The following is a 13,022-nucleotide window of genomic DNA, read 5'->3' as shown; positions in this document are numbered from 1 at the left end:
GAATGGAGGTTCCTCAAAAAGTTAAAAATAGAGCTATCCTATAACCCAGCAATTGCACTAGGTATTTACCCAAAAGATACATATGTAGTGAAATGAAGGGACACCTGATCCCAATGTTCATAGCAGCAACATCCACAATAGTCAAACTGTGAAGAAGCCAAGATGTCCTTTGAGAGATGGGTAAAGAGGATAAAGAAAATGTATGTACACACACACACACACACACACAAATATGGAGTATTACTCAGCCATCAGAAAGGATGAATATCTACCATTTACATAGACATGGATGGAACTGGAGGATATTATGCTGTGAAATAAATCAACTGGAGAAAGACAATTATCATATGGTTTCACTCAGAGGTGGATATAAGAAATAGCGCAGAAGACCATAAGGGAAGGGAGGGAAAACTGAATGGGAAAAAAATCAGGGAGGGAGACAAACCATAAGAGACACTTAACTCTGGGAAACAAAATGAGGGGAAGGGGAGGTGGGTGGGGGATGGAGTAACTGGGTGATAGACATTAAGGAGGTCACATGATGTGATGAGCACTGAGTGTTGTATGCAACTGATAAATTATTGAACACTACCTCTGAAATAATGTACTATATGTTGGCTAATTGAATTTAAAATTAAAAAAAACTAACATTATTTATTGCCAGTAGACCTGCTAGGCAAGAAATGTTAAAAGAAGTTCTTCAATGAGAAGGAAAGTGACATGGGCCAGAAACTCAGATCTACCTAAAGAAAAGAACATCAGTGCATAAGTAAGGTAATATAAAAACTTCAGAGCAGGAAATTTATCAAGGATATTACATAATGATAAAGGGATGCATACTCCAGGAAGATTTAACAGTCCTTTATGTGTATCCATCAAAACACAAGAAGCAAAAACTGGTAGAACTACAAGGAGAAGTTGATATATCCACTATTAGAGACTTCAACATCTCTCCATCAGAAATGGATAGACCCTGCAGGTAGTAAATCAGCAACAATAATCATAGAATTCAAAAGCACCATCAATTAATTTAATATAATTGATATCTATAAAATGGCCATATCTGATAACAGCAGATGACATATTCTTCTCAGTTCACATGTATCAAACTACTTCTGGTGCAGTATGATGTTGATAGTGGGTCAGGCTGTGCAAATATAGAGGCAGAGAGTTTGTGAGAATACTCTGTACTTCCTCCTCAATTATGCTATGAACCTAAAAGTACTCTAAAAACATGAAGTTTATTCATTAAAAAAAAGGACAGATCAATGTTTCAAATAAATAAAAGGAGTTTACTGAATAATTGCCAAGTAAGTTATTTTTAAACTGATATAGTTTAAATTAAAAAATAAAACAGAATGGACTGGAATAAATAAGATTCAATTTCATAGAAATAAGCAATATAAAATCCTGTATTTTAGCTAATAAAAGTTAACTACATAAGGGAGTTCTAGAATCTGGACATTGATAGAGGAATCCTGGGGGTTTTACTAGGCCAAACTAAATGTAAGTTAACTGCTTGGTGTGGCTACTAAGAAAAGTATTAGATTTTCTCAATAGAAGTATCTGGTCAATGATTTTCGAAGTTTAGAAGACAAAAATTATTCAGGACACTTGCAAATAAATCTGATTTCATAAGTCTGAAAATGAGCCTGACAATCTGCACTTCTGAAAGTACCCTAAGTAACTGACAACACTCACTATGTGTACCAGTATGGCCACATTTCATCTATTAGATATGAAAGAAAAGGCATTTTTTAGTGCTTGGATGCATGAAACGTCTTCCTTAAAATTCTGTTTGTGATTATTTGATGGTGATCTCTAACAGCCTAAAAGTGTATAATCTTTTAAAAAAGAATTCCATTCAATATACTAAAACAATTATTAGCATCCTTATATATGTTTTTTTAAAAAAAGACAAAAGAAAAAAAGGTTTCAACACGTACTGCAGTTAAGTTTTAGTAATCTAAAATATTTACTAATACAGACTATTAAAATCATTCTCTGACATACCAGACAAATGAAGAGCTTTTAAAGGTATGCTCAGAGAACTATTTCAGAAAAAAAGTTGAACTCAGAAACCCACAAAAACCAGTTTAGACTTTCTTTTTAACCTACAAAAACTGAGGCGAATTGATAGAGGTTTGATACCACAACTTCCTAAATTCCTCACTTAATCTTTGTTTATCAGATAATAGCAATGTGAATAAAACACACCTTACCTCGGCAGTCTTTTGAAAATTAATGAATTAACTATTCTAAAACTCAAGGTACTCAATTTCAAAAACTTTTGAAGAACCTGTATCATCAGTCTTCTAATCATGAGAGAAACAGAAAGCAGCAGATGAAGGGGGAAACAGAACTGAAGAGCCTGGTCCAGAACCATCTGCGCCAATTGAATAAATTCCCTTGCTGACCTAGTTCAGTATGAGACAGATCACTAGAAGAGTAACAGACCGCTGGCTTGACACTGATGACTGACATAAGCTACAGGTGATGCAATGATGCAAAAAGCCATCCTACTATGTCTCTGTTTCCTATAGAGCCCATGGGTTTCTATACTTCACAAACATATATCCAGCAGAAGCACTTACCATGGTAATCTCCTTGGCCTGGTGGATTGGTTAGAATAATCTTCAAGCAACTGAAAGGCGTATAGTCTGTCCTCTTGCCTTCCTTTCCGAAACTATGACGGATATTGTAAGCGTAGCCTTTATCAAACTGATTGGAGGAAAAAGAAGAGACAAAGTAAGCCAATATGGTACTAGTGGTGTCAGGAAGTGCTAGCTAGGATTAGTATAAAATGGTATTTTCTAGAATAAATTCAGCATTCATGGGCAGGTGAACACATCATCTACATCACCTGAGTCCATGGGTGATAAGAGTTGTCTGGAGTAGCTTTCTTTCTGTTACAGAAACATCTTTACAAATGAAAATTTCCCTTAAAAGGGGAAATTTATGCTTAATCTTTAGGTAGTTAGGAGGAGCTCAAGTGCTCTTCTTGCATCTGCTGGTTCTCAATTGCCTTTAGCTCAAAATAATCCTTATGTCAAAGCAGCATATTTTGGGGTGGTATTCTCTGGTATCCTTCAACACCATTTGTTGAAGATATTTTCCTTTCCTTACTAAATTGCTTTGAACAGAAACAGACTCATAAATACAGAGAAAAAAACTAGTGGATGCCAGAGGAAAGGGGAGGCGAGGGCATAGGTGAAATAGGTAAGGAGATTAAGAGGTACAAACTTCCAGTTATAACATAAATAAGTCACAGGGATAAAAAGTACAGCATAGGGAATACAGTAAATAATGTTGTAATAACATTGTATGGTGACAGACTACATTTGTCATAGTGAGCATTCTGTAATGTATAGAATTGTTGAATCACTATGTTGTACACCTGAAACTAATATAATAATGTATGTCAACTATACTTCAATTAAAAATAAAAATAATTAAATTGCTTTGGTACCTTTGTCAAATTTGACCATAAATATGTGGGTCTATTTTTGGATACTGTATTATTCCATTGATCTATGTGTTTATCTTTTTGCCAATGCCACATTGTCTTAATCATGAAATCTTTAGAGTAAGTCTCAAATTCAGATAATGTAAGCCCCTTGCTTTCTTTTTTTCAATATCATTTTGGCTATTCTATGTCCTTCTGCTTACATACAAATTTTACCATCAGCTTATCAATTTCTATTTTTAAAAAGACCCGGGGTAGTTTTCAACAATCAGTAGCTTTTGGACTCAGAACTATCTCTCTGCTCACAAGTAAACTACAACCAGGAAAACAAATGGCATTTCAACTAAAAGAAAACTTTCAAAATAAGTAAATTTCACTGCTAAAAATCAAGAATGTTAAAAGTTCCAGTTAAACACCTTTTGCGAATACCTTCTGTTTGTTTCATTAGTCTTAAACATTATTCATAATCAATCTCTGAAAACTGCTAGGTATGAAGTGAATTTAATTAGATACTAAATTCCTGATGTTCATCAGAAAACTTTGGGTCAGCTATTCTGTAGAAATTAGATACTAAATTCCTGATGTTCATCAGAAAACTTTGGGTCAGCTATTCTGTAGAAGTAACAGAAAGCTACTTTCTCTATAGGAAGAAAAGCTAGAATTAGTAATATTTCACTTCCTTCTGCCTTCCAATTTATTTACTGCCTGCATATATATATATATATATACATATATATATACATGTTTAATATTTGGACTTTACTATAATGAAGCTTTCAGACTATTCATGTATTTATTACATAAACCATCTTCTCTAGTTTTCAGACTAACAAACTCTTGGAATACTGTACAGAAGGTACACTGATTGGGAGATGTTTTTGTTACCAAATGATCTATCACAGCCACTAACTCAGGAAATAAATGGATAAACCCTTGGGTACTGCTGCAGCCAACTGCTCCATTCCTGGGGAATCTCCAGGGGGCTGGACAAATCAAAAGCAGAGCTGCTTGGCTTAGTCTGCCAACACTGTTGCAGAACAAACTCCAGATAAACGTGTTGCAAGAGAAGCCAATAACTCAAGAGATGACAGTTTGAAAAAGAAAAAAGAAAAGATTTATTTTGGGTGCTGCAGCTGGGGGAGGTGGCAGGCTCAAGCCTTAACAACTGACTTCTCCACTTGGTAAGATGGATACCTAAAGTTTTCTAAAGAGAGGTTCATCAGGCGGTACATATAAGAGAGCAGGCAGAAAGAGTACATGATCACAGGTGGGGGCCGGTATGTGTTCAGCACAGGATTATGGGCAGGGAAGGGGACAAGTGGGGTGTGGTCTTCTAGGCATTCTCTTGCTAGGAGGGTTTTTTTGGTCTGGTACTTAGAATGTTCCACTCACTGTCAATGCCTCAAGAAAATGCATAAGAAATGACTATTGGGGTCTACAGTTGAGCAAGAAGGCTCACTGACATTTTCATAGAGAATACTTTCTAGATATCCACATCTACAACTCAAAAGAATAGCTCTATGTATTCAAACTGAACTACAGAGAGGTTGGGGAAAACCAAGAAAAGAATACACTTTCTTGGGCTCTATCCCACTCTGTCCAGTGATGGGAAATGCCAGAAAATCAACACTGGTCTTACAATGATGAGCGGCAGTTTTCAAACTTCCAAATTAGTCCTGACATTCCAGCCATTGCACTGACAACACACCAGTCTGCATTTCTGCCAAAGACAGCAGTAAATTATTGGGGCACTATATTACCAATGGAACTCAAGAAAAATTATATAAAGTAGGCACATCTTTATCCTTCTCCTACCTTGTCTCTTTCAGAGTCTCTCTCACAACTTTGCCTTCTATACCAGTCCTAACCAGAGTCTAGCGACCTTATCTTATTATACTTTTAAACGTATTTATAGCCAAATCTATTCAGACACCATGAGAATATATATTCAGAGACCATGATGTAAACATTTGATTGCCTAGAAGAACAATGTATGGTCTTCCTTGGAAGAAAGTCTTTCTTGACGAAATATTTTTCCTATCAGCAAAGCAACAAAAGCTACCATTCATTATGGTCAAGCTCAGCTTGAACAATAAAGTGAGAATGGTTAAAAAGCAAGTACTCTTCAGATATATATTTATATGTGATATTAGCTTTTGTTTGGTTTTAAATTTTTATTTATTTGAGAGAGAAAGCACAAGTGGGGAAGAAGGACAGAGGGAGAAGGAGAAGCAGACTTCCTACTGAGCAAGGAGCCCAACATAGGGCTCAATCCTAGGACTCTGAGATCATGACCTGAACTGAAGGCAGATCCTTAATGGACTGAGCCACCCAGGCATCCCAATGTATTTATATTTGAAAAGGAAAATCTTCTTGACCTAAATGAGGCAAAGGAGCCATATATGTGAGGGTAGAGTATAGTGTAAGGATATGGTATTTCTTAATGGGACATTTTCAATCCTTCTTTAGAGACGCTTGTTTCCAACCCACAAGAATCTGGAACTCCAATTTATATATTTAAAAGACTCTTGCGGGGGTGGGGGCTGCCAGGGGATGTCTGCTAAACTACAAAGGAACTCATCCAATGCTTAACATTAGCCTGACATCTGGATCCTATAAAAATAACTTTGGAAACTCCCTTTATTTCTACTTCCCCAAGATATATGTTAGCAATCATCTTCCAAGCATATGGCCCACTGATACAAATCTGAAGGGTCTCATGACTAAGGTTTTACTAGACAGTAGTAAATGATCTTTTCTCAACAACAGTTAGCCCCCTCAAGGTCCTGGAAACCTTGCTTCCCAAATTCCTTAGAGACTTACACTACCCCTACCGCCCTCCTAACTTGAAAGTATATAGTTAGCCATGACCCCAGTGCAGCTCCTTCTGCCCACAGGTCCTGTCCCCATTCTTTGATAAAACCACCGTTTTTGTACTGAAGATGTCAAGAATTCTTTCTTGATTGTTCACTCCTGAACCCCAACACTTCACATCAGTTAAGTCAGGGCTTTAAGTTCAATACCACAGTTTATTTTTTTAAAGATTCTTTATTTATTCATTCATGAGAGACACAGAGAGAGAGGCAGAGGGAGAAGAAGGCTCCCTGCGGGGAGCCCGATGCAGGACTTAATCCCAGGACCCTGGGATCACAACCTGAGCTGAAGGCAAACGCTCAACCACTGAGCCACTCAGTTGTCCCAATAGCTGAGTTAAAATCCTATCTTACCACATGCTAGCTGTGTGACCTTGGGCAGGTTACTTAACCAATCTGTAAAGTTCCCTTACACCTAAAAATGAAGGATTAAGGGTTGGTGTGGAGATTAATTAGCTCATTTTCATAAAGTACTTGGTATAGTATCTAATAAAGAGTAAGCATTCAATACTTTAGAGTTATCATTACCAAGGTAGTCAGTTTTGTTATTAACTAGAAAAAGCTATCTTAGGGGCACCTGAGTTGCTCAGTCGGTTGAATGTCCAACTCTTGATTTTCAGGCCATGATCTCAGGGTGGTAAGATGGAGCCCCATGTCAGGCTCTGCACTCAGAAGGGAGTCCTTCTGCCCCTCCCCTGGTCTTGCGCATAGGACTGGGCTGGCATGCACACTCTCCCCCTGCCCAACTTTAAAATAATAAATAAATAAATCTTAAAAAAGAAGAAGAAGAAGAAGAAGAAACTATCTTAAGTGGGTCAAATCCATTGTGTTATTTAATACTACTTAAATTACTTACATGCTTGCCTCTAGCTTCCTCATCAGAAAACTGGGAATCTAGTTACTCCCTCTAACTCTTTATAGGACCTTAAAAAAATCAGTTAAGCAATTTCAAGTCTGTACCACAGCTGGAAGGCATTGCTGCTATTACTATAATTCAGTATATTACCTCCGATGGTGTACTAAATATTTCTTCTTCTGCCCTATAAGAGTTCATTCATTTCTCATTGGTGAGAACTTTTCACAAGCTTAAGAGGCAGCAAGGTGTTAGAGAGATAACCCAGGTATTGTTCTAACTCTGCCACCTACTAGCTGATTAATGTTAGGCAATTATAAATTACCTCAGTCTGTTTTTTTTTTTCATTTTTAATATTGTTACAATGAGACCTGTACTTCACTCCATGCAAAAGCAATCTGTAAACTATAAAACGCTAAATTTATTAGCTACAATTATTTGTATAAAATTTGTATAAACCTGTTCTACTATGTTTGAAAAGTGAAATGTTAAAAGTAAGTTCCATTTTATATTCAAGCATATCTCTGAATATTCCTGTGAGTTCATTTGAAAAAGTCTGAACACACATTATATATGTTGAAGGATGCCAGAATATGGCACCCTGAATTGTGCCTCCTTGGTGTATAGGTTATTTTGAACAAAAGGTCACTGAGGACCAGCAGATGCAAGAGAAGCTCTAAAAAGCGCTCACTAAGTTTTCCTTTCATAAAGTAAATATTCATATGTAAACATGTCTCCCAGGAAGAAAATAACTCTTTCCATTGGAGAAGGCACTGACTTACAACTGCAAAACAAAGCTTACAATATACCGAACCCTTATTTGCCATACTTGTTCCGATCAACTTTCTAGAACTTGCTCTCTTCACAGGTCAGGAAGCCCTACACTCCTTTCTTCTGTTTAGCCTAAGAAAGTATACAAGTATACAAGTTGAAACTGCCCCTTGGAGCTACTCATTTCTGGGTGTTCCCATGTGTATGAGCAGTGTGTAGTTAATAAACTTGTTCTTCTCTTGGAAATCTGTCTTATGCCAGTCTACAGTTACATTGGAAAAAGTGGTAAAGTCTTCTCAACTTCACACCCTAATCCCCTTTCCTGAATTTATGGAGAACGTTTTTAGTCTAGACCCCAAGGTATGCTGATTTTCTTTCCTTGAAATTTCCCCTGAGGCAGGATCAAGCTAAAAATCTTAAAAATTTTGACTGAACTCTTTAAAAAAAAAAAAAAAAATAGTGAAATGCCAAAATCCACAGAAAAAGTATTGAATGATCCTATACCATCTGGTAACTGATTAAGCAGATAACTTTCAGTAAAGCCAGTATACATCAAAAGATCATCTTTGAATAAAAAAACCTGCCATCATCATCAGAGGAAAATGGAAAGCTATTTGTTCAGAAATGCAGGTGGGGTGTGGGCTAGTGGGTTTGTTTGTCTTTTCATATTCAAGCACCATGCCCAAACGACTCAGAAAACAAGATGTGAGAGTCACCTGTGACCTGAGACTGTGTGCTCTACATCATTCTAATTGTATCTGTTCACAGTCAGATATTAAGGAAAGAACATCATTTCTAAATTCCTAATGGGCAATTTGGTACAAATGCGTTACTGATATTAGCAATAAAAAAGAAAGTAATATTTAGTGATATCTCAATAATAATAGTTTAGATTTCTATACATCTTTATCAGTGACAAAATGATACTTCTTAGACCTTTTACTACCTGTAAGGTGTAGAAGTTAGGTATACATGAGCCAACTAAGGTTTCAAGAGGTTGAGTGAATAGGTAATTCAATTACTTAGTAGATAAGCTGGAATTAAAATCCTAGTTTTCTACCTTCTAGAAAATATTACAAAATTATAAAGAGAGAAAATGAGTAAGTAAATAAATAAAAGTAACCGTCATTTATGCAAACATAGGCTGTAGGCTGCTTTGCTGTTCTCATTCAGCTGTTTCAGGGCCATCTGAAAGTCACATAGAATCAGAGTTAAACAGAATGCTTCTGATTCTAGTGAAAACCAAAGAAAAGTACCTACTCTTAAAAGAAATAACTTTACCAAGCCACTCGAGTGATTTACCTGGTTTCTAATCTACCATGATTTTAGAATCAGGAAAAAGTGGCAAATATGAAGTTAAATATTACTAGAATGAAGAAACACTACTGTTTCCAAATGCTTTCAAATTACCAGGCACACTTTATATTCCTCCTACAATCTAGCTGGGGACATGACAATGAACTGGACTACAAAGATCAGAGAAAAAAGAAAGCATGAAAATGGACATAAAAGCATGCAGAACATACCACTGCCTTTTTTTTTTTTTTTTAAAGATTTTATTTATTTATTCAGAGACAAAGAGATTGAGAGAGAGGCAGGGACACAGGCAGAGGGAGAAGCAGGCTCCATGCAAGGAGCCCGATGTGGGACTCAATCCCGGGTCTCCAGGATCACGCCCTGGGCCGAAGGCGGTGCTAAACGGCCGAGCCACCGGGGCTGCCCACCACTGCTTATTTAACTGGAAACTTATTTAACTTCATCTGGAGCCTTGGCAAATTTAGCTTATCAGAATCAAAATTTAAGAGTAGTCAGAACAAGCTTTATACATCATCTAGTAGTGCGGCCATTATTCTACACAGCAAAGCATGCGAATGAAGGTCTAAGTTTCAGGAGAGTTAGGCAAAGACCCTTATTCCCTGCACTGCCGTTTCAGGCACCTCTCATTTACTTCAGTAAACCTCAGGCCTAGTACAAAGCCCAGCAAAATGCAGTTGCTCTCTAAATGTTTACTAGTCTTAACTGTTAAGAGTCTCCTTTTACTGTATGTTCTGGCAGTCCCCACAAGAGGACGATAGCTCATCTTACATTTATTACAATGTTCACTTTCAGCAACAAGGGAGATTTAGCAAATTATCACTACACATTGTAACTGTTTAACATGTTATTTCAATAGAGGCCTCAAAAATTCCATCTGGAGGACATGGTCTGGGGCAGCTACTTGGTGAGTCAAAATCCAAGAGGTAATATTACATTTTAACTGGCTATCTGTTCAGTCAAGTATGCTGATCTTAATGAAAGGATAGATTAATGATGGAATTGTCAGCATTTCACCTGGAATGCTTGTTTTAGAAAAGTCTACTTTATTCACTGATATGAATGCCACGAACCGTGAATGAAAATTTATTAAGATTCTAAATAATAATTCTCCAAAATCTGAAGATGGAAACCATAGGCAATCCTTCATTCACTAAAGTAAAAGCATTTACTGAATCACATTCTTAAAGCCTAAAAAACTAAACTTAGTAACCCTTAAGAAGTGATCAATTTAGTCTCTATCTCACTGGTAGGGGAAGAGCCAACATAAAACAAATTATATCACCAGAAAACCACAGGAACAGGCTGACTGATGCTAGAATGCTCTAGTCCAAGATGAGTTGGCTCAGCTTGAATAAATTGTTCTTTTCACTCACTGAAAACAAGAGAAACAAGCTGAAAACATCATCTAAGCCTACAATCAAAGACTATACAGAAGTTAGCTTTTGAGAACTTCTAATCTCCAAGGGAAAGGCTCCCTCTTCTTCAGATACAGGAATTGATTTTTACAAACATTTTGAAGTAAAAATTAAATTTATTTACTTCTACCAGATTAGTTTCATCCTATTTACTCATTTTCTCAGACTTTTTGTCAATTTCTTTAATAGTTTGCTTTTCTAGATTTCCTTATCTGGCAACTTTAATCCAAAACAAGTATTTCCTGGAACTAAATTTCTACTGTGATAGAATTTTAAAGATCTAGCATAATCATTAGAAAACATTTTAAGATTCTGATCATACCCTAGCATATATATTATATGTAACAAGTCTATGGTTTTGAAGAGCTACCAAAATAATCGCTAAAATATATTTCCCAAATCCTACAAATCTTTAGAAATATATATTTTTATATAAACATTTAAATATTTATATATATTGATATATTTCAATACGTTTCTGGATAAAGGTTCAGAATTGTCATATATTCTTGGTGGTGTGTGCCTTTGATCAACATGTATTTGTCCTATTTAATACTTTTCCCCTTGTACTGCATTCTGTTTAATATTGTCACTCATTTTTTTTTTAGTCTGCTTCCTGGTATTTCCCTCGCTATCTTTATTGTCAATCTTTCAGTGTCAGAATATTTTGAATAAATAGCAAATGGGTAATTTGTTGCCCGTGACCACCCTCTAGTGGTTACTCATAGCTTATTAAAAATATACATTTTTCTATCAATGTCAAAAATGAGTCAGACTCTCCAGAAAACAGACAAAAACTTTAGTACACTTCTACTTACATCATAATTACAAAATCAGCTCCAAGATAACTCTAAAAATGAACTGCTAAAAGGATTAGATGATTTTTTCAAATTCACAACAATATAGTGAGATATGTCACTTATTAGATTACATATCATCTTCTAGTCATCTAAGTTTGGCTATATAACAGATGACCAAAAGAAAAAAATTACATTAGATTTTAAAAGCTAGCAATAACTGATAGAAGAATATCTCATGCTGTGAAATGACAAATGGCATGAGATAAAATTTTAATGTACAGTGACAAACCAGATTATTCCTCTATAATTTCAGGGACAAAGAGAAGATCTCTTGCCTCTTGTCATAGGCAAGTGTTTCATCTCGCTTCTAAAAATTAGGAACCAATAGTTCCCACTTGGTAGACTAAATTCTCTAAAGATGCACCTAAAGGAAAGCAAAGTGAAATACACGAAATATATCAAGAATTAGAAAAATATATAAGTTTTGAATGGCAAATTTATTTTTTAAGGGATTTACAAAGGCTTTTTGGAGAGCTGGTTGGTTCTAAGATTAGGGCAGGGAAATTACAACATGAGCCTGGAGCATTTTATGTACCAGAGAAGAGCTTAAAAGGAGAATGGGACATGTCAAAAGGGAACCAACCACTCCCAGTGGCGTACTGGAAAAATCTGAGCAAAACAAAAACAAAAACAAAACAAAACCCCCCACAATAATAGCATGGAATTAAAACCCATGAAACATATAATTCACAAGACATTCATGAGTACACAAATAACTGAAAAAATTAATGGGAGAGAAGGGACAGCTCTTCTTTACAGAAGAATTACAATTAACAAGTATAGAAGGGGAGGCACCTGGTGGCTCAGTGGTTGAGTATCTGCTTTTGGCTCAGGTCCTGATCCTGGGGCCCTAGGATCAAGTCCCGCATCAGGCTCCCCTCAGGGGGCCTGCTTCTCCCTCTGCCTCTCTCTGTTTCTCATGAATAAAAAAAAAATATTAAAATAAAAATAAGTATGGGATAGGGAAAGAAAAAATAACCATTAGAACACCATATTAATATTAGTTGCAGGCAAGATTCACTGCAGGATGCTAAAATCAGTGGGGAAAGAGGATATTTATATAGCCTAAAAGTATCTCCCCTGAGGCATTTTGAGGAGAAAATAGTTAACTCTATAGTAGAGAAACCCAGCGGATACCACCTGAATCATGTGATCAAGGCTAATGTTACCATAGTAAGTTATGTTGACATCATATGCCTCAGATATCTCCTATGGTATCCTTGCCAAAAATGGATAACCTCAATCTAATCCTGAGAAAACAATAAATGAACCTAAAGTGAGAGACAGTCTATGAAAAAACTGACCAGTATCCTTAAAAAACATCCAGGTCATGAAAGACAAAGACAGAAAATGTCACAGACTGGAAGAAATTAAGGAGACACAACAACTAAATGCGACATGTAATCCTGGATTGAATCTCGGAACAATAAAAGGACAAGAGTGAGAAAACTGGTGAAATCTGAATAA

General features: G+C 36.2%; 1 protein-coding gene across 2 annotated transcripts in view; it reads right to left on the bottom strand.

Moving 5' to 3' along the window:
• The window catches only part of PRIM2 (DNA primase subunit 2), a 307,896-nt gene that overhangs the window by 52,795 nt on the left and 242,079 nt on the right, over positions 1-13,022 (bottom strand). Inside the window, exon 11 of one of the 2 annotated variants that reach the window (XM_025419133.2) lies at positions 2,595-2,721. In XM_025419133.2, coding sequence (XP_025274918.1) covers positions 2,595-2,721 — 127 coding nt within the window. Of the gene's footprint in view, positions 1-2,594; positions 2,722-10,583; positions 10,653-13,022 lie in introns of those variants that run through there. The other variant, XM_035698082.2, reaches the window with a different exon arrangement.

The sequence above is a fragment of the Canis lupus genome, chromosome 12, assembly GCF_003254725.2.
Source record: "Canis lupus dingo isolate Sandy chromosome 12, ASM325472v2, whole genome shotgun sequence".
NCBI classification, from domain to species: domain Eukaryota; kingdom Metazoa; phylum Chordata; class Mammalia; order Carnivora; family Canidae; genus Canis; species Canis lupus.
The sequence above is the reverse complement of the archived record's forward strand: the minus strand, read 5'-3'. Positions and strand labels throughout refer to the sequence as shown.